This window comes from Podarcis muralis, chromosome 3 (genome assembly GCF_964188315.1).
Source record: "Podarcis muralis chromosome 3, rPodMur119.hap1.1, whole genome shotgun sequence".
Taxonomy (NCBI): domain Eukaryota; kingdom Metazoa; phylum Chordata; class Lepidosauria; order Squamata; family Lacertidae; genus Podarcis; species Podarcis muralis.
This window is the reverse complement of record NC_135657.1, coordinates 97,349,383-97,375,268: the sequence shown is the minus strand read 5'-3', so window position 1 is coordinate 97,375,268 and position 25,886 is coordinate 97,349,383. Positions and strand designations below refer to the sequence as shown.

Below are 25,886 nucleotides of genomic sequence, written 5' to 3'. Positions count from 1 at the left end.
GCTTAAAATGCAGCCTCATTTTAGTAGTAGCCCACAAGTCAAGACCATAAAGGGAGGAGACACCTGAGCCAGCTATCCATGCCGGTCCTACTTGGGCCAGCAAAAAAGCCAAGGGAAAATTTATATACCAAATCCCATTTAAGGGGTCAGAGTGAGTCTAAGCCAAAGGCATTTACTGAGACATTTGATGTGCACCATAGAATATGGGTATCATGCTGGCATCCCAATATATGACATCTCTCCTCTCCTGGCTTATTAGCACAATTTTACACAGCCCATCAGCCATGGATCCAGCCTACCAGGTTACTTGACCAATTCCATGTTTGCAGCCCCAGGCTCAAAGGATCCTCACGAGGCTTGTTTATCTTCCCGGCTGTGTAAATGCTTTGAAAAAGAGGGAGGGTGGTGTTATTATGCATTTGTTAGGGCCGCTATCCAAAACCAGGATGGGCTATTTGAGGACCATGTGGCAAAATATTATTGCAAAAGCGCCACACTGTTATCAAGTTATGGGAGAATCACAGCACCTCCATGCTTCCCAAGGAATGATGTGCACTGTAAACAATAAGCAATTGAAGCACCAATGCATTAAAATAAATGGCTTGCAATATCTGGCTACATATATATTTTTTGTGGACAGTGTCAGCCAGAACTACCCTTTGGTAGGCTTTTAACTCATAAAAGAAGAAAGGTTAATATAGTTTTGAGGAATGGTTTATTCACAGTTTTCTTTATGAAATATTTTTTTCTGAGTTTATTGTAGGCATAAATACAAATCTTATGGCTCAGGTTATATCACATACTGTTAGATGTTAGAAAATATTTAATGTGGTATAGTGGTTGTACACTCTTCCCTTCCTCCTATTTTTTTCTTAGGATTTTTGCACTTGCAAGTGGAAGCCGAAGCAAAATCTGGTCCACCTAGCAACACGTTTATTTTTTATATATGCCCGTTTACTCTAGAAGTACATTACCACTGGCGTGCACCCAACACTGAAGCAATATAGCACAAAGTTTGCAATATATCGCAAAGCAAATGTATCTTGCACTTGGTTACTTGTTAGCATTTTTATCTATATACAATTACATAAGATACTTTAAAGCTGTTCTTTGCCATACTACCTAGCAGCGCAAATGTCTTTCAGAAGATTTGCAGAAGTCTGTGTTTGGCAGCAGTCAGCGGCTGGGATCCAGAGAGACAGCCTAGCGGAATCTGCAACTTTTTATCCTTTGAGCAGGTGAGCCCAAGGCCACAGCACAAACTTATTTTTAAAAGTCCCTTCGGTTTCAAAAGCAATTCTGCATGTGCTGCACACACGGGGATGGGGTGTTGTTCAAGAAAGGCAAGTTCAAAGGGATCAGAGAATTTTTAAACATCTCTTTGGATGAACGGAACCAAAAGTCAGCAAGGCTATTCAGGGCAGGAAACTGAACCAGCTACATAAATCTCGGAGGTGCATACGTCATGAGAAAGAAGGTTGATCCTGCTCTTGTTTATGGTAGTGGAAGTTATTCCTTTGGTTTTTCCAAAGGAATGGTGCACACAGTGGGTCCAAGGAAAAGGCACACACAAGTTCCATGGAAATACGTTGGTTTTAGGAATGACCAGCCATTGTGCTCAAACGTGTCTTGAAACCAAAAGCAGCACACAAGCCTAAAAACAGTTCTTCTGGTACATTTGGAAGACTGGGTTGGTTGGGTTTTTTATTAGGGATTGATTTGGCAAGCTGGGACAGTGACTAATATTTCCACCTTTCATAGATGGCATCAGCACTTTTTGTTGATCTCAACCCATTGCTCCAGTAAAGGACACAAGGGGTCTCTAGGATATTGTTTGCTGTCAGGTACAGCAGGGGTGAGAGTCAATTGAATCTCTGAATATCTAGTTCCATGCTCCAGCTATTGGCACATGCATCTTGTCTGTGGTTAGTTCCTTGTCCACAAATGGAACGCGCAGGTTTTGCTGTGACGTATCTCCCCAGGCAGCAATAATTCAAATGTTACACTACTGGCAGACATAGAAGCGTGAACCACTTTCACATCCTCTTTGCCAAGTGTGAGCAGCAGACTTCACACTCGCGGGATCTACATTTATTTTCTGTTACAGCTCAAGGTACACCAGCCGGGGAAACATGTGCAAAACAGTGGCTCGGGGATGAAGCCAGCTGCCCACAAATATAGAAATAAAAGAGGGCAGGGGGCTTTTCAATTGTTAAAACATCTGGGATTCAGAAATGGTTGCCCATCCACTGCAAATCAACCAGCAATATAGCAGTAGATCACAAAGTACCTTATATCCAGCTCTGCTCTATCTCAAGTAAACCCAAACCACCTTCCTATTTTGCCCATTTGGTTAAGTGCCTGGGCTTATCATCTGATAATCTTAAGGCCATTCTAAATCTACACTTACAGTAAATGGTCATAATATATATACAGTGCAAACTTTCCCCACTGGAATTCTCCCTGCATCAAGGAGTGACCTCAGAGTGATACAACATTCCTGCTGTGATCCGAGTACATGGGTACAGCAAGTTACACCAACACCAGTTGCTATTCCATCCCATGCTGTGAAAAGGGTTGCTATCATTGATCAAATAAACCCTTCCGGGGAGTTTTAAGAGGCATGGTCAAACATGATCCATAAGATGGCCCCATTATGCAGCGGTCAAGTATCAGGAGGGTTTCAAGACATCACAGAGGCCCACAGCTTGTGGGAATGCATACAGCTGTCATGACTTCTGGATAAGTGGTTGAAAGCCCTGGTCTTGTAAGTTGGCTGGCTGCAAGTTGTTACCATTTCTCAACAGTCATGGCAACATCGGAGACTGCTGTGTTGCCTATACCTGAATCCCAAGTGTGCATTATTACGGCTAAATGGGAGCGTAAGTTATAAAGCAAAACAGGATTGTGAAATTTGCTCTAAACAAAATGACCTCCCACCCCTATTGCTTGTGAATAGAATGCTTCTTTTCATAGATATTAGGCACCAGGCTTGGCCTGTAGTCATGGCAAATGTACACTTCAATTGATTTCAGGTCAAAGCTTGCATTAATAATGTGCACTTCTAGCAAACATTCATGTATTTGGATAGTGCTGAACTCTGCTACTTTATGGATACATAATCTTGTAATTTGTTTTGCTATTTACCCCCCCCCCAAAAAAAAATTATTCATGTACAATAAAATGGAGCACATTCTACTGCCAGCAATAGAATATGCTATAAACAAAAGAGCACCAAAACATGAACTACTATTTGTACCTACTAACATCTGTATTCATGTTATTTTCTTCTATCTATTGGCAATGACCAAACAGTTAAAAAAAAAAAGCAAACAAAAACCCCACACTTAAATAAGTAAAAAGAGTAAACCACGTAGTTTTGTGTCTCAACATTTTCTGCAATGTTTTTTTTTTTAATACTGAGCATTAAAAATAGTATTAGCTGTTTGCTTCAAAGGATATAAATCTAAATTACTATTTGACTCAATACACTTTTCTTTTCTTTTCTTTTCTTTTCTTTTCTTGTGGTCTGAAGAAATATATTACAAGTTTACCTATGCCCTCTGGAATTAAGCTAGTAGACAAAATGGAAGAGTTATATTGCTTTGTAAGAAGAAGTTAAGGGAGACCCACTGGTGGAATTCTATTTGATCCTTGCATTTCATTTAGTATTCTCTAGGATATAACTTTTGAATATAAATAATGGCAAAATTGTTGTTTTTAAAAAAGAAGCAGCTTACACCCCCTATTCCCATTAGAGAGTTTCCATTAAGAACTAAGCATTTTCAACCCAAGGACATATTATGATATTTTTAAGCACCTTATTCAAGCAAGCAATCTCACCGATTTCAATGCAGCTAGTCATATGTGTGCACACCTCTGCAAAGACTGACACTTGGGCCCAGAACTCATTTTCACATGACACCAGAAATCTATTTGGATGAAGGTTCATCATGATGAAGACACATTTGGGTCTAAAGCAGACGTTTTTCACAAAATCACAATGTACCGTGATGTTAGATCTTTAATAGTGGAATCTGCCAAACCATCACAGACGAAACCAGTTCATCTGGCCGCTGCTGCTTACACTTCTTGTTCACTCTTCTGTGTCCTTGTCCTCCAGAGATGACCAAGACAGATACTGCTTTTCCTTCTTTGGATCGACATTTTTTACTCCGGCTAAGAGAGACTTCTTTCAAAAGCTCATAGACGGCACTCTCCTCGGGCCTGTGCTCAGTTGTATTTGATCCATGAGACAACGTCAGGGACCCAGAAGATGAAGACAAGTCACTTTTCTGAGCGATGGACCCTACTGAGCCTCCCAGCCAAACAGCACTGTCATTGGGGTTGCTCAGAGAAGAACTAGGTCTCTCATTGTGAACAACGTTCTTTTGGTCCTCATCTTTCAATCCCGAACGAGGACGACTCAGGCTGTGCCTTGGTTTGCTTTTGCTTTTGCTTCTCTTGTTGGTTACAGAGGCCATTACAAGGAACTTAACTGGGCCATTATGCGCATGGTAAGAAACCATTCCTCTTCCTGCAGCCGGGGGAGAAAAAAACAACACCTTCATTTAAAAAAAGAGCAATTCTCATTATCTTGACCTTAATTTCACCAGCCATTCAGTCCTCGGAACAATTTTTTAAATGGTTCTCTGCACATCACAGAACTAAAACCTTGCCAAGTCATAACATTTGCATATTGTTAAGTCAACATGAATTTGGTGACTACTTACTTTGCAATTGCGCAACATTTACTGGAGGGGAGTCAATGTGATGCTCCTGTATCACATAGTAAACTTACCTAAAATGTTATGGGAGAGACCTTACTACAGGGAAGAGATATATACAGCTGCTTGCCAATGACGTAGTGTGAGGGGCATAGGGGCAGTTGCCCCAGGGATGAATCATTAGGGGTGCAAAAATTCAACATCTGGTGCTGCCTCAATACAGCTGTGTACTTCCGTCACTGGGCTCCATTGAAAATGGCTTCTGCATGCGAACCAGGAAGTGACCTCTCCACACAACAGAGCAGCTCTTCTTTTCTGATCTCTGTGGCTGCGATCTCCTGGCAGTTGAATGTGCATGCATACTTCGTCCTTTCCCCTCCCGCCCATCTACCCCCTCTGCATGGCCCCAGGCACTGGCAACCCATGCTATGCCACTGCTGGTCTTTGCTACCATCTGTTGGGTCCACCTCTACTCATTGATTCAAGCTGCCTATAAACAGGTACTTGCAGGTCTCTTTCCATCTTGCTGAGCAATATGATGACCTTGTGCTCCCAAGTACCTTCTCCCTTCTATCGTTTCCCCCCTGATGTTACCCTTCCTGCCTGATTACCTAGGCCTGGATCTACACATGCAAAAAAATAGTAAAGCAAACAAATGCACAAGACCATTTCAGACTGCGGGTGAGCAATACCAGTTTTGAGTACCCCTCCATTTACACACCCACCCCGCCCTGGGGAACAAAAAACCAGCACACCATAATGGACAAATACCTTTGACTGCTGTGGTCATTTTCCATTTTCTGGGAGGTTTTAGTGTAGGGAAACATAAACAATTGATCATCCGCTGCAGTCTGAAATGGTACAGTCCATTCTGCTACATATATAGGCCAGGAGTTTCCTGCAGTCTTTGGACTGTTCTCCAAAGCCTTGCCCTGACTCTCTCCCTAGATTAAGACAGGTGAACAAGACTAAACCTTCACAGAATCACAGACTGGTAGAGTTGGAAGGGATTCCCCAAGGATCATCTAGTCCAATCCCCTGCAGTGCAAGAATCTCAACACACTGCCCCCCCCCCAATCCAGTTTGAAACCATATCAGACCTTGCTTGGCTTTATGAATATGCCAGCAGTTTTGCTTTTTCTTGTTGCTGCACAAAATGTTTTCAGAAGCAGCCTATTAAGAGTTACCTTATGATTCTAGAACAAATCAGCAAAATTGAGGACATGCAGAGCTAAAGTTGATGTACAGTTCATGCTTTGTTCTCTGTTTTCACAACAGCATGAGTAAGGGAATCAGCTGACATGTTTTGGTTGGCATTTGCACTATCTTAACATTACTAGCTTTCTCCACAATCTGCTGCCAAAGACCTTTTTTTCCAATTAAGCTTAATACTCCGCTCTTGTTGCCCATATACATATTGCTGCTGGCCTTGTTGAAATAGATAACATGTTTTACTGGGGAGGCCAGATGAAAGCTTCAAACATGCAGGATCCTTAAGTGCAGTGACATTTATTCTGTAGAGTGTTCAGCTGTTATAGTTTACTGGAGTAAGAAGAGGGGATTTTAAACCACAGGGCATTTTTCTTTACTTGTTAACATATGGACTGGCTGCTAAAAGTAGTTGACCAGTTATAACGGTAGAGGGGGGGAAGCAAACTGCAAAACATAAAGTATCAATGCATTAGGGTTCAGAATTTTATTTGGATTTCAAAGAATACAATGGCTATTAAGCACAGCCTTCAAATTCAGCACATCTTACTCATGTGCAGGGACGCGGGTGGCGCTGTGCTCTAAACCACTGAGCCTCTTGGGCTTGCTGATCGGAAGGTCGGCGGTTTGAATCCACATGGCAGGGTGAGCTCCCGTTGCTCTGTCCCAGCTCCTGCCAACCTAGCAGTTCGAAAGCATACCAGTGCAAGTAGATAAATAGGTACTGCTGCAGCAGGAAGGTAAACTGCATTTCCGTGTGCTCTGGCACTTGTCACGGTCCTCTGTGCGCCAGTAGCAGTTTAGTCATGCTGGCCACATGACCTGGAAAACTGTCTGTAGACAAATGCCGGCTCCCTCAGCCTCAAAGCTAGATGAGCACCATAACCCCATAGTTGCCTTTCACTGGGCTTAACCATCCAGGGGTCCTTTACCTTTACCTACTCATGTGCAATTACCAATAGGTCCTTGGAGTTTCATATACTGTGGAAGTATTTATAGTTTATTTTTATGCCAGATACTCAATGCAAAAACTGCTGCAGGAGCCACACAATGTTCTCTAGTGCTTCAGTGTAAGTCATGCATGCGTGTGAGAACAGCTTCCAAAACACAGTTATCCAGCATTTCAGATCAAATCTCCATTCAGTCATGAAGGTCATTGGTTGACCTGGGGCTGATCATCTTCCCTCAGTTTAGCCAACCTCACAGGGTTGTTGTGAGGGTAAAACAGGGGAGAACTTGTCGACATGCAGAGGGCCGGGAGGCCAGCTGGCTAGTCCCGGCTGGGCCATCTCCTTCCAGCCGTCCTGCTGTGAAGACCCATCACCTCTGCTCCAAAGTAAATCAGTGACCCGGGCTTCAAAGCCAGGGCACACTATCAGCAGATCGAACTATGCACACAGAATAGGCGTGAGGCTTGTGGAAGCATACTACAACTACAGATTTATTAATCATAAATCAGGACAAAGAAACATGTCATCTCTCTCTCTCTCGTCTTCACAGAGAGAATGGGAAAAGCAAAAGCTATACACAAAGGAAGTTCCCAGCAAGCTGTGCTGGAATGTAAACAGACATGTGACATGCAACAGTTCCACACGTCTGCTCCTTAAGGTGGAATGGAAATCTCAACAGAACTATGCTTGTCACCTTGAGCTCCTTGCAGGAAAACACAGGAATATAAATGTAATAATAATAATGTCATTTTACTTACCAGTTACTTTGGGAATTCCTTGCAAACGAGGAACTGGGAGTGCTACTATTATCCCAAGATTTGTCCCAACCAATAACAAGCCATGGCAAACTAGGAGGCTGGTCACAGAAACACGCTGCTGCCCTATAAGATTGAAAAGGTACAAAGTCACTCCTAAAGCGAGATATTGCATTTATTTACTTATCTTTTAATTAAAATATATTTAGGCCATCTTTAAGGACAACAGCCCTTCTAAGGTGGGTGAGAAGATAAAGATTACATAGAAGAAGAACACCTTAAAAATGAATAAAACAAACAAGAAAACAATCTATTATAAAATTGAGCTTGCTGTAAACAAAACATTTTTTTTAAAACCTGCTTTAAGTGTTGTAGACCCTACCTTATACTAACTTTCAAACTTTGTCACAAATGAAGGCCTAGCAAGTGTGTGCTCTCTTCTCTTTGTCCAGAACTTCTAGTTCAGACTAAGACTATCCCAACCTAAGCAATCCTCTTTTTTACACCAGATTCATAGGGTTTATTCATTGCACAATGAAGCAATTGTGTAAATGCGTAGTTCACAGTTGTATAATTCTGATGAAGTCCTTTTAAAAAAGGAGATATATCTTTACCCATGCATATTCAGCTACTTTAGAAGGAGATGTATTTTTAAGCCTTTCCTTCCTCAACCTGCAAATGTGAAGCAATGAACCTGCTTTGCACGATGTTCTTCAAAACAATTTGTGTGAAACGACATCTTCGAGTCTCGAATCTTTTTTAAAGGTAGAACCACACATTTCGTATTGTATTTAAAGGGAAATTACTGGTGCATTGCTTAAGGATGGATATCAAAACAATAAAATATTAATGAAAGGGATAATGCTGGCTCTCTCAGGCGCAGAATGCCTGAATGCTCCATCAGAACAGATCAGAGGGGGTAGCCTTGAATGAATCTGAAAAGTCTGCCCTTCTAGCCAAAAGGTGAATGACACTAAGTTGATCACAGCTGGAAAGAAGACAAAAGTGGAAGGCATCTGTCAGGTTGAAGTCATTAGACCTCCCAAATATTGCCAGAAGCTCCAGCCTAGAGTTGTTTTTAAATGTCAAAATAAATAAACACATATTATAATATATTATATCTAATATAATTCTCAAGAAACAAAATACTTACGTGTTAATGCCTGGTACAACCTGCTCCCCACCTCCCTCCACTAAAAAAACCCCAAACCACACTGAATGGAACCATGCCATTATTTTCTTGGCATGTAAATGCTTATCTAACCACTCAAAGAGGTATGAAGAAGAGGAGGAGGAGTTTGGCTTTGATATCCCGCTTTATCACTACCCTAAGGAGTCTCAAAGCAGCTAACATTCTCCTTTCCCTTCCTCCCCCACAACAAACACTCTGTGAGGTGAGTGGGGCTGAGAGACTTCAAATAAGTGTGACTAGCCCAAGGTCACCCAGCAGCTGCATGTGGAGGAGCAAGGACGCGAACCCGGTTCACCAGATTACGAGTCTACGGCTCTTAACCACTACACCACATTGGCTTCTAAATATAGGTAATTAGAAACAGTAATGCAGAGGTAGTCTACCGCTCTTAACCACTACACCACACTGGCTCTCAGTGGGTGGGGCAGAGACAGGTGAGATGAAAGAACCTCAGATTGCTTGGGAAGAAATTGGAGGAGGAAGAAAGCTGAGGGAAGGCGGGGAATTTTAGTCCTTGCAACTGCCTCATGGGGCAAGATCTACTGGGAACAGTTGCTGTGCTCAATAGGCCTAAACTGCTCTGTTTTTCTGAATAAGGAGTTAATATCACTGACAGCTTGTCAGTTACTGGTGACTTGCTCCCTATTACCCGCCCCGACATAGCGATGGTAGCTAGGATGCCAAACCGTTTGTTTTCAAAGCAAACTTCATAGCTCCTACTTTTACTGCCAATGAGCTGCTTTGTTATAAAATTAAATGCTACTGCACGACCCTTTTGACCACCTCAAGGAAGCCAAACGATTGTACAAGTGATACTAGGAAATAAATTGCCTGGTCACACAATTATTCCACCTGAGCCATGGCCAAAGTGCTGAATCTGGTTGTATTGCATGATAGGATAGGAAAGGCTCATGGAGGACAAGGCTCTCAATGGCTACTACCCAAGACGGCTATGTTCTACCATCATTGTCAAGTACCGATTGCTGGGGATTCTGCTTATGGGCTTCTTATAGGCTTCTGACCAGCCACTGTGAGAAAAGAATGCTGGACTGCATGGGCTTTTGGTTTCATGCAACTGGGCTCTTCTTATGACTTATTAGGGACGCGGGTGGCGCTGTGGGTTAAACCACAGAGCCTAGGACTTGCTGATCAGAAGGTTGGCGGTTCAAATCCCCCCAATGGGGTCAGCTCCCATTGCTCAGTCCCTGCTCCTGCCAACCTAGCAGTTCGAAAGCACGTCAAAGTGCAAGTAGACAAATAGGTACCGCTCTGGCGGGAAGATAAACGGCGTTTCCATGCGCTGCTCTGGTTCGCCAGAAGCGGCTTAGTCATGCTGGCCACATGACCCGGAAGCTGTACGCCGGCTCCCTCGGCCAATAAAGCAAGATGAGTGCCGCAACCCCAGAGTCGGCCCCAGAGTCAGTGGTCCCTTTACCTTTTCCTTTTTATGACTTATTAGGGTTGACATGGCAAATGTCTCCCTTACAAAATGGGGCAGAGGATGTGGTGGCTACAAGAAAACCTTGCAAAACGTTTTTGAGGCTGCAACAACTACACAGAGAAGTAAAATAAAATAAAAAAAATTCCTTCCAGTAGCACCTTAGAGACCAACTAAGTTTGTTATTAGTATTAGCTTTCATGTGCATTTGTTTCGAATACAGCAGACCAGCATGGCTACCTACCTGTATCTACACAGAGAAGTGTGAAAGGTGTGCTTTACCAGCTTCCAGTAACAAAACACATACACTGAGAAACCAGTTATACAAAAATTCATCTTTTGGTTGTTTGTCATCTGCCTACAGTGTTTTGAAAACATGTGTGGATATGTTACGCCCTATTCTTCAGCACTTTGACAGCATTAACATGATGGAGACAGGGCAAGAACCAAATCCTGGCGTGGCACAGCAGTGCTTCAGAAATGTCTAAGTGCTTGCACCACTGAAAAAACATTGTTTCCACATGTGAAGATTGCAAGTGATTATCCAGGAATCTAACATCTTGAATGCAGAAGGAAATAAACAGTTGGAGGTAAGGTCAAACGGAAATCCTCTGTTCTTGAAGCAATGGAACAACTGGGAAATGAGGAAACACCTGTTGGGGGATGTGAACTTCTAACACAATATAAAGTCATCATAGGATGGTAGATGTGCAACATGATTTGTCTGTACTTCTCCATATTAAGCGCATATGGCCAGAGAGTAAGAAGCTTTTCAAATTATTGTCCTATTTGCATTTCTCAAAAATGGTTCCTGATCAATTCAGTTTATGATCATCAACAGCTCATAATGAGCTCCCTTTGGGATAAATTTATCCAACACAGGACTCGGACAATTAATAATTGTTGTAAAACGCAACCCTACAACAAATTATTCATGTTACATTGCATCAACTAATGCAGCTACTATCAAGAGGATAAGAATGTAATTTTTTACTCAGCAGGTCCATTGACATAAAGGTGGACATGGTCACAACTATGCACATACACGATCTCAATTTGGAATTTTGAAAAACTGGGCCATTCTGTCACTTAGAGCTATATAAAAAGCACACCTTCCAAATGAGACTCTTTGCTCCTATAATTTATACAGATAAACTGAACCCTAATCAATTATTCAAAGTGCTTCACATGCATCATCTCAGTAACCCTTTACAATACCAGATCTGCAACAAGAATCCTTACAGACAACCAGAACGGCAGAAATGTCAACAATGAAATTGACAAAAATCTGAACCCAATGCACTGCGTAAGCTACTGTGCTGCATCACCTGGCATGCCATTTATTGACACCTAGGTTTATAGTCTCCTTCGTGGATCACTGCCTTGTCATGTATAGTTAAAGCTATGGTTTTCCCAGTAGTGATATATGGAAGTGAGAGCTGGACCATAAAGAAGGCTGATCGCCGAAGAATTGATGCTTTTGAATTATGGTGCTGGAGGAGACTCTTGAGAGTCCCATGGACTGCAAGAAGATCAGACCTCTCCATTCTTAAGGAAATCAGACCTGAGTGCTCACTGGAAGGGCAGATCCTGAAGCTGAGGCTCCAATACTTTGGCCACCTCATGAGAGGAGAAGACTCCCTGGAAAAGACCCTGATGTTGGGAAAGATGGAGGGCACAAGGAGAAGGGGACGACAGAGGACGAGATGGCTGGACAGTGTTCTCAAAGCTACCATCATGAGTTTGACCAAACTGCGGGAGGCAGTGGAAGACAGGAGTGCCTGGCGTGCTCTGGTCCATGGGGTCATGAAGAGTCGGACACGACTAAACGACTAAACAACAACAACAAAGATTTAAAGTTGAACTTTTCCTTCAGTGATAATCTTAGAGAGTGAACTGCACAGTATCAGCCTAGTTCCAAAAAGTATTTGAAGGACAATCTTAGGGCACTTCCAAATTGTTCTTGCTGTTTGATTCTTCTCACTGAAGGAAACTCTTGGACTTTGCAAATCACCTAGCCTACATGTCTGTATGTTTTATAACTGTCCAAAACCAACCCTCCTATTTAGTCATTCTTCCATTAATGAAGGCATTTTAATCTTCTGGCAGAGTTAGGACCTATTGCAATGATGTTTTTGTTACCCTACTCTCCCTCTCCTGAGGAAATGGTACACTTTCCTGTCCCTCTTCAGTTTGCAGGAAACACATGTCACACAACAAGGTAAATAATGGAAATTGCTTTGTTACATAGCTAAGCTGTCATCAGTTGTTAAAGGAACAAATCAAGAATTTCTTCAGTCAGCGGAATTGTTCTGAAAGGATTATGTTTTATGAAATCCAATGTAAGCACTGGGGGAAATGTTAGCATCAGGATATGACATAATGAATAAAAATACCATTTACTGAATAATAAAAAATTACATTGAAATGTAAAAAGCCCAGAGTTCATGGCAACATGGGCTTTATAACAAAATTCTTATGATTAAACCTGGGCTGTTCAGATCAGTGCAACAGGCATGAGTGAAAAAGAGTAAGATTTACTGTTCCGAAAACTATAGTTAAGCATCCCTGATTCTTCCAAACATCTTAAAACTCCACACTGGTGCACCTTGCTATCTGCAGCTCAGCTGAGGATAAATGGCAGCTCAAACTAAAATTCATGAAATTGTTCCAGTTATTCAAGGAGAAATGGGGTAGGGTTGCCGAGTTATATGTAAAATTATGTCAACTCAAGAGCACTAGAGCCCAAGGAAATGTCCGAAACAAAGTGATGGTTCTGTGGTATGGCTGGAGTTAAGCAGGTCTCACCCTGTAAATTCCCTGGCTAAGAAGCCACCTGGAATCCATTTGTAAGCCAGTGTGTAATTATTTGAAGGAAGAGCAAGGGCACAGGTGTGATGAATAAAGAAACTCAAGTATACCACGGCCAGGTTTACGTGACTGCGTGCCCCCTTCCTTTGGTGTTTCCCCAAGAGAGTAGTAAGAATCTGTTACAGTTTAAGCACCTCTTGCTTTAGAGCTTTAGTTTAGAGGAAATTAGGCAGAAAGGAGGTTCTAACCCACCATTCACCCTGTTGCACAAAAGCAAAATGAAGCTGTATAGGTTCTTTTTAAAATTTCCATTCATTCATTTAGATGCTAAAAGCCAGCACACTCCACCCCTGGGCACAGGTTTGCTTTTGCCAGATGCTACCTCAATGAAATATTCTTCCCCCTGCAGAGCAACAGGCATTTATGACAATAAGCTCACAGACACTGCTGCTGCATGTTTCTCTCACAATATAGGAAGATATTGGTGACACGTTTACAGCTATAATTTTTAGCCTGTTGGCTACACTAGCTGGAGGTTTACAAATATATTACTAAACAGATAATCTGATGAGCGCAGTGTCTTCCAAACTTGGGTCTCCAGCTGTTTTTGGACTACAATTCCCTTCATCCCTAGCTAGCAAGATCAGCGGTCAGGGATGATAGGAACTGTAGTCCAAAAACAGCTGGAGACCCAAGTTCGTGAAACACTGTGCTAGTGAAACAGAGCATGCTGCCACTTGCACAGAGAGCTAAACTAACCTGATGAGGCAACTGTTTGCCCTGCTCACATGCAAACACAGGGACAGAGTGGGTTCTCAAATTTTCAGTGAAAATGAGCATGCCAGCAGGAGAGAGCCTAATCCACCAACTCTATCAACCTTCCTGCAGCAGCCTTGTTGCTTTAGGTCAAGGGTGGCTTATTTTGAGGCCCTCCAGATGTTGTTGGATTAACTGCTACCACCTGTTGCTGATGAGAATTGTAAGTTCAACAACATCTGGAGGGCCTCAAGATTAGCTACCCCTTGCTTCAAACAGTTCTTTCTTGCCCCAGTTCAGATACTGGAAAGGACTCCAGTTCAGAGGAAATTGGTTAAAGCAACAGAGCAAAGCAGAGTAAAGTGGGAGAGGGAAGAAGATTTTGCTCTCCTTTCCCTAGCGCTCCTTTGAATGCAAAAATTGTAAAATCAAATCTCCTTTCTATATGAACAGGAAAGGCATGTGGATAAAATGAATGCAAGTATCACATTAGGAGCAATGTGCGTACTTAAGATTACTTCGAAGCACCTGTTTTGCGTTATTGACCCTGCTCAGGCATTCAGAGGAAGAAGTGACTGACCAAACCGGAAGGACTAAGTTTATTTTAACATGGGTTCTCACCTAAAAATACAAAGCTGGATCTTCTTAATCCCGTCAGACATCCCCTATAGAGTAGGAGTGCCAGGCCCAAGGCCTCTCCATCTTGGCGTTTGGGACTCTTCCCCAGGCCCCACACCACACTGCCCTCACCAGCTCTCATTTGTTCCCTTCCTGGAGTGTTTTTGCCTGGCTGGAACATGGCCTTGAACTGCACTAATGGCTTTTGTTTGATCAAATCACTGGGCAACAATTTTTTACTTTTTGAATGTTGTCTAGATTTCTACAACTGATTTAGGGTATTTTTGCACTGCTGAATCAGGAAATGGCACCCGTTTCTCTCCATCAGGTCAGGTTTACTGTAAACTGAATGGTGGGCATTGATAAAGGTAAGTACACGTAAATTGCATGTTGCGTCACCATTTTTCAAACTTCAGGGCTTGAACTTCCGTTTCTTGGAACTCCAGGAATGCTCAGCGGCAGGGAGGTCTCTCTTCAGAGTCCAACAGTAGTCAGCCATCATGACAGCGTCCCAGCGACCCTGATACCTGGTCTCCATCTCTTTCATGTCCTGATGGAATCTCTCCCCCTGCTCGTCACTCATTGAACCCAGGTTCTCAGGAAACCGGTCCAGATGTGAAAATAGGTAGTGCATCTTGACACTCATGTTGCAGCCCAGGTTTCTGAAAGCAGTCAGCATGTTGTTGACAAGTTCTGCGTAGTTTCTGGCCTTATTGTTGCCAAAAAAGTTCTTCACTACCAGAACAAATGCCTTCCACGCTTCCAGTTCCACTTCGTTCATTGAGTTTCCGAACTCTGGATCTCTGATGAGCTGACGGATCTGAGGACCGTCAAAGATGCCAGCTTTCAACTTCTCCATGGTCAATCCTGGAAAAGCCTGGCACAAGTAAGTGAAGCAGTCACCATCCTTGTCCAGAGCCTTGGTGAACTGCTTGATTAAGCCGAGCTTGATGTGCAGCAGTGGGAAGAGTATTCTGTCTCTGTCCACCAGAGGGTCGTTGATGACGTTCATTTCTTTGCAAGGCACCAATTCCTCCCAAACAGGCCAGTCCTTCTTCGTGTAATGCTGAGCACGGTCCCTACTATCCCACATGCAAAGAAAACACGGGTGCTTGGTGAAGCCAGACTGTTGTCCCAACAAAAAGTTCACCATCTTCAGGTCAACATAAATAAACCACTTATGCTGATCATAACCAATTTTCTCCAGCACATACTTCACCGCTTCATAGTTCTCCTTCAGTGTACTCAAGTGAGCCAGGGGTATAGAGGCAAACTGGTTGCCGTCGTGTAACAGAACACATTTCAGTGATCGCTTGCTGCTGTCAATGAACAGTCTCCAATCTTTGGGTTCGTACTGTGGCACTCCAAGCTTGAGCAGAAGCTGCGCAATATCTGCACAGTACACCAAGTCCTTCTCTTCCGAGTAAAAATGGAGGTACTCTTGATGCCTGTTGCAGAAGAAGCTGATGCGAGCACTGTCAGAGAGGAGGTTTTTTTCCTTAAATCTGTATGCCAACAGTTCGGCAGACTCCTTTAACAAGCTGAGGTCGCGAACTAGATCATTCAACTCCTTTTGGGAAAATGGATGTGGAGCATCATCTTCAAGAACCACTTCTTCTTCATGTCCTTCAACACTGGAGGCATCTTCGTCACTAATGTCAGGAAGTTCTCCGAAGATAGGCACTGGAATTTCATCACAATGAGCTACAGGATGACGTGCTGATTGAAGATCAGGATACTTCGTGGGGCGGCTGCCCAATTAACTTAGTTTTGATCTCCCAACTTTATGCTTTGCCGCACCAATTTATGGAAGATTTCGAGGTTTTATGACTTCAAACTTATCCCTTTTCGACATAATCACCCAGAACTATCGGACCTGAATACTTCTTGTCATTAAAATAATCATTTCCAATCAAAACAATTATTCGACATGGCATTTTACCCCCACCAACTTCTTCTAAAATGCTCCACACAAGCGTACATGTGAACAAAAACGTAAAAAAATGACATGTGGCCATAGCTCAAAAACTTGACCTGATTGAGCAAAACCAATGTGATTTTTGGATTCAGCGCATCAGATTCGTCCTAAATCATCTGAGAAAATGCAGATAACAAATTTGTTGTTGACCAGTGTTGTTGTAGTAGTAGTAGTAGTAGTAATAATAATAATAATAATAATAATAATAATAATAATAATAATAATAATTTATTTGTACCCCGCCCATCTGGCTGGGTTTCCCCAGCCACTCTGGATGGCTTCCAGCAAAATATATTGAAATACAATAATTAAACAAATATTAAAAGCTTCCCTAAACAGGGCTGCCTTCAGATGTCTTCTAAAAGTCAGATAGTTGTTTATTTCTTTGACATCTGATGGGAGGGCGTTCAACAGGGCAGGCACCACTACTAAGAAGGCCCTCTGCCTGATTCCCTGTAATTTCACTTCTCACAGTGAGGGAACCACCAGAAGGCCCTTGGCACTGGACTTCAGTGTCCGGGCAGAAAAACTGGGTTTTCTGCGGTGATGTGTAGGAACCTATGGAGGAATGAGGTTTCCTATACAAAAGGCAAGAATCACATTGACTGCTCTTCCAACTTTTGCTTCTAGACATGCCCACCAGTGGTATGAAGACCTCCAGAAGAGAATAATGCAAAGGGTTTCCCCGCAACGCTTTATAGAAGGTTTAAACTCTTCAGAAGAATTGAGAGAAATCTTGCTGCTTTTTAATACAGACTACAACTATAGTAAAAGATATGGTTTTCCCAGTAGTGATGTATGGAAGTGAGAGCTGGACCATAAAGAAGGCTGATCGCCGAAGAATTGATGCTTTTGAATTATGGTGGTGGAGGAGACTCTTGAGAGTCCCATGGACTGCAAGAAGAATAAACCTCTCCATTCTGAAGGAAATCAGCCCTGAGTGCTCACTGGAAGGACAGATCGTGAAGCTGAGACTCCAATACTTTGGCCACCTCATGAGAGGAGAAGACTCCCTGGAAAAGACCCTGATGTTGGGAAAGATGGAGGGCACAAGGAGAAGGGGACGACAGAGGACGAGATGGTTGAATAGTGTTCTTGAAGCTGCTAACATGAGTTTGACCAAACTGCGGGAGGCAGTGGAAGACAGAAGTGCCTGGCGTGCTCTGGTCCATGGGGTCACGAAGAGTCGGACACGACTAAACAACAACAACACAACTATAGAAGATGAGTATCACCGCTAAATCTTACCGTTCCAACACATAACAGCCATCTATTTCTCAAAGTGAGCAACACACATTTATAACACTAGCCTGTTAATAGGATGGGTAGTTTCTTTTTCTCCCCATCCCTGCAAGATGAGGCTATAGGAGAGGTCCGATTTCTGCACTGTTCTAGCGCAGGGATTTTTAAAGTGACACATACATGTCAAGCAGTGCCCTCCTACTGCTACCTAGCAACAGCTTCCCTCCCCTCTAGGTGTTCAGTACAGCAACAGAGTATTGAAGGAACAAGAGTTTTAATTTAGAAGCCTTTCAAGGCAGACTTTAATATGATGGTCGTAATATAAGGGGATGTGGGACCCATAAAAGAAAAATGGAATATCGCCTGCATTATAGGAGGTGTGTTTTTTTTAATTAAAAAAAAAAGGTGTGCTACTAGGAAAACCATTTCAGTTCAGAAAGCTGGAGGGGCACAATTAAGAGGTAAGTTATAACCAACAAGCCCATTAACGGCACAATGATTATTTCAGATATAAATTCTCTAAAGTAAAAGAGAAGGAATATGAAAAGGAATCACCAGGAAGCTGGTTATTTGGGGTTGACAGTGTTGCTACAATCTGACTCAAAGTATTGATTTATCCTGACATGGGTTTTGTGCCCCCACCCCCAAAATATTTTCTGTAAATTCTTTAAAAGGATTTCGTTCTCAGAAGTTTTCGTTCCGCACTTTCATTTTCAGCATGAAACTCCCTGTGTGTTTGTGCATACATGTACATCATTATCCTGTTGCTTTATGAAATTGACCTTCTGCTAAAGCGTTCCCAGTCATACCTCAGCTTTAGCAAATAAAATATGTACAAAAATATCATGTGCATAGGATCCCAGACAGAGCAATAAACACCAATGCAAAAAAGCGATACCCAGTGTACTCATTTTAAATGTTAAAATGATTCCTTTTCTCAAGTTTAACACATTTGTCTCAAGCATCAATCGCGATTCTAAGAACTCTATTGAAACTTCGGCTGTTTGCTTATAAGGAGAGGAAAAATTCTTCGGATAAAAAAAAAGCAGCTGAAATGTTATGGTAATGACACCAGGGCACATACATATATATAATTAACTCAAGCGCTTCAACAGAAAAGCACAGTTTACATCATCTTGTTTTATTTCCATGGCAATTGCAGCTAAGGCTAAATATTTTCCAGTTAGCTTTTTCTCCCTCCATTAAAAACACACAAAATAGTTACTACCAAGCATAGAAGGTGGGGGGAGAGGAAGGGGAAATACAGTTTGTCCCTAACACTACAAAACATTGATTCTTTTTCCACAATGGTGGCAAACTGAATGGAAACCCTTTCTGAACTCAGAACAAGCTTATGTGTGAGTATGAAACAAAGTTAGACATGGCTATTAGAAAAACTGGGGGGGAGAGAGACCCCAAACATAGCTTTATTAAACTCAAAACACAGGGCATTTTGGACCTAATAAAGCTGTCGGTGAGACAGAAGGGCTGGCAGTGGATGGGGATATTTTACTATATTTGAGACTAGTTAAGGGCAATATCCACACCCAACTCCATACTATCTACTTTCACGTTTACAGGAAAAGGACATACTCAGGAGTTGCTTTGAAAATGTCTGTCAGTTTCCAGGTCATTCTATTTATTTATCTCCCACCTTCATCCCATGGCAGGACTCAGGGTGGCTCACAGCATAAATTAAAATGGATACAACTAAAACACACAATATAAATAGAAATGTTAAAAAAGCAATTAAAGTGGAGATGAGTGCTGCAGCCCAAAGTCAAATTTGGCTAGACTTAACTGTCCAGGGATCCTTTACCTTTACCTTAAAGGGCTTAATAACCACATTTTGGGCAAAGATATTGGGGTAACTTTTTCTATAGCTTGGTCCATAGTTATAAGCACATCTTAAATATAAGCCCTTGCTTAAAAACAAGTATAGCAGGGTCCAGGCAGACATGAAAAATGGCTTTTCATCTTCAAATACCAACTTTTCTTGGCTGTGCCCAATTTTGTTTTCTTTTAAAGCTATGCAAGATATGGACAAAAAGCTGGAATACTATGCAATTACGTTTTAACCCCCCCCCCAAGTTATCATGACTTACATATTGTGCTTATGCAAATTTATTATTTAGCTGCCATGCCTGTGAAGCACTGGGACACTGAAAAAGTTCCACAGCCTGAACAAAGCAGACACCCTTAAATAAATGTATATAACGCTGGTACCTGACAACATATTGTGAACCAGGGTAGCGACATTCACATCTTGGAGATGCTTAAGGGTTTCGGTGTGGAAAAGGCGAAGCGTAGATCCCGATGTGAAGGCAATCCAGATCCCAACTCCTGCGACAGCCATATGAGAAATCACCATCCCTTCCTCTTGATGGGCTTCAAAGTGGCACTGAGTAATAGACAGAAGTAACTCAAAGTAACATAGCAGAACAAAAAACACCTGCAATCTATAGTTGTCAATGATGATGACTAGCCTGCTCTTCACCCTAAGGTTCCAGAGCAGGTTACCATAATTAAAACAATTTAAGGTTGGTTGTTTTCTCAGGGTAAACCAGGTACTCACTGTAAGCTGTGTCAAGAATTAAACTCTCTCTCTTGTTCCCACAACATACATGTATGGATGGAAAACTCATGACGATTAGGAAACGCCAAATGCTGTATTTTATTGAAACGGTATTTTAACACGGGGATTCAGATGTTCCTATTATAGAAGAAAAACAACAGCACCCAACTCCAAAATACAAGGGTGTGTCCTAAGGTGTCACTCTGTTGACGGTAAGGCAGAGCAGAGAAAGAAGCAAATTTCAAAACCTTCGCCTTCCTCTTGGAGTCTTTGCAAGTTCCTTAAATATGCACTGGAAGGTCCTCCAATCTTGCAGGATTTTTTGGGCAGTAGGGGGCAGCAGATTTGAGAGGGGTGCTAAAAACCGCTTGCCTCCCTGTTCGATTGGCAGAAGCCTTGTCACCAGCTGAGTGACACAGCTACAACCCACAGAACATATCAATCACCAAACTCAACAATAGAAGGAAAAGAGTAATCAGGGGTGGGGTGGGGTGGAGTAGGCCTTTAAGGAGTGGGACTTGTCAGAGAATAGTTGGTAATCTGTCCCAGAGTGATGGGCCTTTACAGAATAGGTCTTCTCCTTTACACCCACAACAACTGACTGTTGTTCACTCTGGCATTCGAAAATCCAGATTTCCTCAAAATTTAACCAGAGTGGAACCAATTGGATGACAGAATCCTGGAGCAATGATGGATCAGAACTCTGTTCACCCTAGGGATTTTAACAAGTTATATGGAGAATAGCCTTGTTCCATTAAACTTCACAGATTTCAGCCCACCCTAGACAAGGAATGTCGACATATCGGTTCAAATATCTTCATGTAATATGTTCTGTTTGAAGATATTCTGAACTCATTCGGATAAGCAAAATAGCTTACGCTGCAGATGCCTCTTGATAAAAGGATAAATTGTGACAGTTCCAGTTATATTATTCTGCAAAAACACAGCTCTGAATCCTCTCCTTCAAATATATGGGAACAGATGGCATTACTCAAGGAAAGAACAAGACTGGGAAGGGGAGGGAGGGAATATATGGCCAAGAAAGACTGTGTTAATTTTGTCAAATCAATTGACTCACATCAATCATGAGAAAGCTCAGTTCAGTCAGTAACCAAAATATTCTGTTTTTAAATCTAAAGTTACAAAAGTCAATTATATACAGCATTTTTTTTTTACTGAACTCTGTGTTAAAAGGTGGGTGAAAAATTGAGCTGTACAAGAAAAAATACAAATGATATTAGGAATAAATCAAATCTTTCCAAGTGAGTTATTTGAGGATCATTGGTTGCTGTGATACATATCATTATGTGACACCATGCAGCACTATTGCTTTCTTTATGATTAAGATAGATTAGAGAACATTATGAATATTAGTAATTTCAAAGCTGATTTTCCACTGGGAGGAGGAGGAAAGAAGTTGCTAGGTGCCTCTTTGAAAAGAAGATAAAAATACTCAGAAGAGAATCAAGTAAATGCAACACTAATTTAAAAGTTTTATATTACTCGCATGCTGTGCTTCGTAGGTTTTTAAAAAGTAACAGCCATGAAACTGATCAAAATAAAATGGGAACACATAAATAAAACTCAAAGCCAAGTAGGCTGTTTTTACTAACACATTAAATCTGCAATCTTACACACTTGGAAGTCCCACTGAACTCAGTGCTATTTGCAGTGCATTCCCTACGCATATCTACTGAGAAATAAGTACTGACAAACTCAAAAGTACACACACAAAACGCTAACTATGAAAGCAGCTGAAAGTAGACATTGAAAGTAGGCATTGAAAATATATTTATTTTAAAGGGTGCAATGTACTTTTCCTTTACTCAGAGCAGATTCCTTTAAAACATTAACTCAAGATAAAACGTATTAACGCAAAATAAGCAATGAAAAACCTGCAAATGCAAATCAAAGAATTAAAACCCAACAATCAAGTGCCTTTAGAAATGGGAAGATTTTATATTGTACGCAGAAGGAAGCAGCTGTGGGCTCACTGAGAAGAGTACTGTTATTGCTCCAATGCTGTAGAGCTAAGCCCTGTTCCTTGCACCTGGTGGCCTCCTGTTGCAGAGCAAGACCGTCAGTTAAACAGTGATTGCTCATACAGAGAACATGGGTCTCCAAGGTGTGTGTATGTTTCTATGTGGCCCAGAAGCTGACAGGCAGCTAGTACAACTGCTGCAAAACAGGTTTAATGCATTCCTACCTCATAGTATCTCTGAGGCAGATAACTGTGGGAATATTCTACTGTATTGGCCTTCAAGGGTTATCTCACAAAGCAAATGACAGTAGCAGACCCTCCAAGTGTACCTATTTTCCTGGGACATCCCTGATCTAGAGAAGCCATCCTGGTTTCTGATATGATCCTGGAATGTCCCCCTTTTCCTTAGGATGTCCCTATTTTCATTGGAGAAATGTTGGAGGGGATGGAGTTATCTGACCCCCGAGCTGCCTGAAGGCAATCCTGTATAGGGAAGTTTTAAAACATGTTTTATTATGTTTTTATATATGTTGGAAGCTGCCGAGAGTGGCTGGGGCAACCCAGTGTGTGGGGTATAAATAGTAAAATTATCGTTATGGAATGGGATGTCCCTATTTTCATTGGAGAAATGTTGGAGTAGTAGTTGATTCTACTGTGACATTAATACATATTTAGTTGTGTGTAAAAACAAAGAAACAAAAGACTATCTTCATCCATATACTGACACTGTATTCCTAACACATGAAAGTCTGTTTTTTTCTGGCTAGATACATTTTATTACTTGCAAGAAGCTGTAACATACAAAGGCTGTGATCCAAAACCTGTCTGTGCAATTACTGGAACAGGGAGCTCAGAACCAAAAGAGTATCATTACTACATTACCAAATAGTAGTAGTCATTTAAAAATAAAAAACAAAACAAAACAAACAGCAACTAACTAAAAGCTGTGCCAAAAGCAGTCTGATTGGAGAAAAAATGGGTATCCCCCTTGAAGACCAGCCTTGCAAATTAGTGTCAGTCACCCAAACTCTTTCCAGTCTCTCTCTCTCTTCCATTTTGCCATTACTTCTGCGTGTAAAGTTGTGCTCTCTTTCTCTTTTCAGAGCAAAGACACCCAAAGTTACCATAGTGCCCTCCTGTTTCCTCTGTCAGGGGAAAAACAACAAGAAGTGCAATTCAGTACAGTGGTACCTTGGTTTGCAACTGTTTTGGATTACAACCACGTCAAACCCGGAAGTGCGCTGTCCCTTTTTTTCGATTACAACCAATTTTGGGGGGGGGGGGAGGCCCCATTGGCAAAAGCGCGCCTTGGGTTACAACCTGTTTTGGTTTACAACCGAACCTCCGGAATGGATTATGGTTGTAAACCAAAGTGCCACTGTACTATGGTTTGCTACGCATTGGGATTCGTAGAATAATAGATCTGGAAGAGACCCCGAGAGCCATCCAGCCCAGTCCCCTGTAATGCACAAATCCTTTGCCAAGCATGTGGCTCGAATCCACAACCCTGAGATTATGAGTCTCATGCTCTACAGACGGTCCTCTTCCAGAAGAGAAAGAAGAGAACATGCACATGTCCAGCAATTGCCCTCCAACCATTTTCCCATCTCTCTAATGGGGGAAAAATAAAATGCATTGCAGTCGTTGCTACTCTCAGCAAAATGAATCCACCCTAGCATTCTTCCGGTGGTCTCAGCAATCCATTGCATCTTCAATTTCCTCCTCTCCAAAGGAGGCCTGTATTTCTTTTCTCAAGCTCCAACTCTATGGCAACGCTAGATCTCCATCACACATTTTTCGGAGTCACAGCCAAATCTTTCAACATAGTGGTGCCTGCAATGGCCGACCACTGTTACAACAGCACATCACATAGTTTGCATCTCTCTCTCTCTCTCTCTCTCTCTCTCTCTCTCTCTCTCTCCCCCCCCCCCCCCACTTACACCCAGTACAAACTCTTTTGTGATTCAGGCCCAAAGAGCTGTGCCAAAAACTGAACTGTGCTTTCTCAGGCATAGCAAGTTCTGTATAATGGGCACCATTGTTCAGGAGAAGTGACTGACTTTTAACTACTCGGGAGAAAGAGAGAAAGAGCAGCATTTAGGCATCCTACCAAGGAACACAGGGTATTTCTTGTTTATCTAGCGCGTTTCAGATGGCTTTGTTTGTTTTTAAAATGAAGTTGTCATGTATTTCATCCACACAAAAAACACTGAACAGTAGGATTGTTTTACATCTCCGCCGAGACACTTTTCTCCCCTGAACACTGAAAGGAAGATCCGTTTCACGAACACTGAGCTTTCTGTGCACCAGACACCTACGAGACGGGACCTGAGACAATTCTGAAGTAGCAGCTTGCTAAGCGGGAAAGCAGCCTTGCCAAACATGCATGAGAGGCAAGTAATCAAAGGCACCCTAAAATCCAATAATGCTTTTGTGAAATCCGCTAGTTATTAAGCAACTCTCTTTTGCGGCAGCTAGCCTGGTGACTGGGAGTGGCCGCCGAGACCATATAACACGGGTCCTGAAAGACCTTCATTGGCTCCCAGTATGTTTCTGAACACAATTCAAAGTGTTGGTGCTGACCTTTAAAGCCCTAAATGGCCTCAGCCCAGTATACCTGAAGGAGAGACTCCACCCCCATCGTTCTGCCCGGACACTGAGGTCTAGAACTGAGGGCCTTCTGGCAGTTCCCTCACTGCAAGAAGTGAGGTTGCAGGGAACCAGGCAGAGGGCCTTCTCGGTAGTGGTGCCGAGTGGTTTCCCTCCCATCAGATGTCAAGGAAATAAACAACTATCTGACTTTTAGAAGATATATGAAGGGAAGTTTTTAATGTTTGATGTTTTATTGTGTTTTTAATATTCTGTTGGGAGCCCCCCAGAGTGGCTGGGGAAACCCAGCCAGATGGGTGGGGTATCATCACCATCATCTTTTGGAAGGGCAAACACTTCACAATTGATAGAATTTCAATAATGCAACAGTAGTAGCACCCTAATTCTATGTACTGCTCTGCTTGCATAGCAACATCTAGGAATAAGTCCTGGACCCCGGTTCTGGCTAGGGCACTACCATAACTTCTAGATTGACATTGGGAGCTGGTACTGGTGAAGGTTCTGCAGCAATCACAAAAATGGAGGTGGATGTTTGCCCTGTCCGAGAAACAGCAAAGTGTTATCATGTTCAGGGCAGCTGGGCTTGCTTCTTCCTACTCCAGCCAGAATATTTGTGTCCGTGGTTTCTTATGAGCCACCCTTGCAAGCTCATTTGAATTACAGTGCCTTTGTTTGCAGAAAAGAAAAATGAGGATTCCCTCTCTTGTAGATTCCCTATAACTTAGATACCCTTATGAGAGCTACAACATACTGGGGCGGGGTAGGGTGGCCAGATCTGCAATTGCTAAATAAAACACATAGACACACACATTATAACCACAATGTTATAAACTGGCATACAGCTTCCATGAGAGCTTAGACCAAAAAGCTTCATTTAAGTTCAGCTTGTGATGAGGCTTCCAAAGGGAGGCTTCCAAGTGTCCTAAACACACAGCAAGGAACGAACAATGGGTAGGAAGCCACAGAGATGGCTCTGCATCTCAGTTTGTTCTTTTGCCTTGAAAATATTTAACATGTGAGAAAGACATTAAGCAGCATTTATTA

The 25,886-nt window shown here is 42.2% G+C and overlaps 1 protein-coding gene across 7 annotated transcripts in view; it reads right to left on the bottom strand.

The window, feature by feature from the left end:
• Window positions 1-698: 698 nt before the first annotated feature.
• Window positions 699-25,886, bottom strand: part of ARHGEF10 (Rho guanine nucleotide exchange factor 10) — a 99,494-nt gene continuing 74,306 nt past the window's right edge. For all 7 annotated transcript variants that reach the window (XM_028722393.2, XM_028722392.2, XM_028722394.2 and 4 more), the window contains 3 exons: window positions 19,903-20,077; window positions 7,645-7,767; window positions 699-4,537 (listed from right to left, as the gene is read on the bottom strand). In XM_028722393.2, coding sequence (XP_028578226.2) covers window positions 4,017-4,537; window positions 7,645-7,767; window positions 19,903-20,077 — 819 coding nt within the window. In that variant the 3' untranslated portion in view covers window positions 699-4,016. The remainder of the gene's footprint in view (window positions 4,538-7,644; window positions 7,768-19,902; window positions 20,078-25,886) is intronic.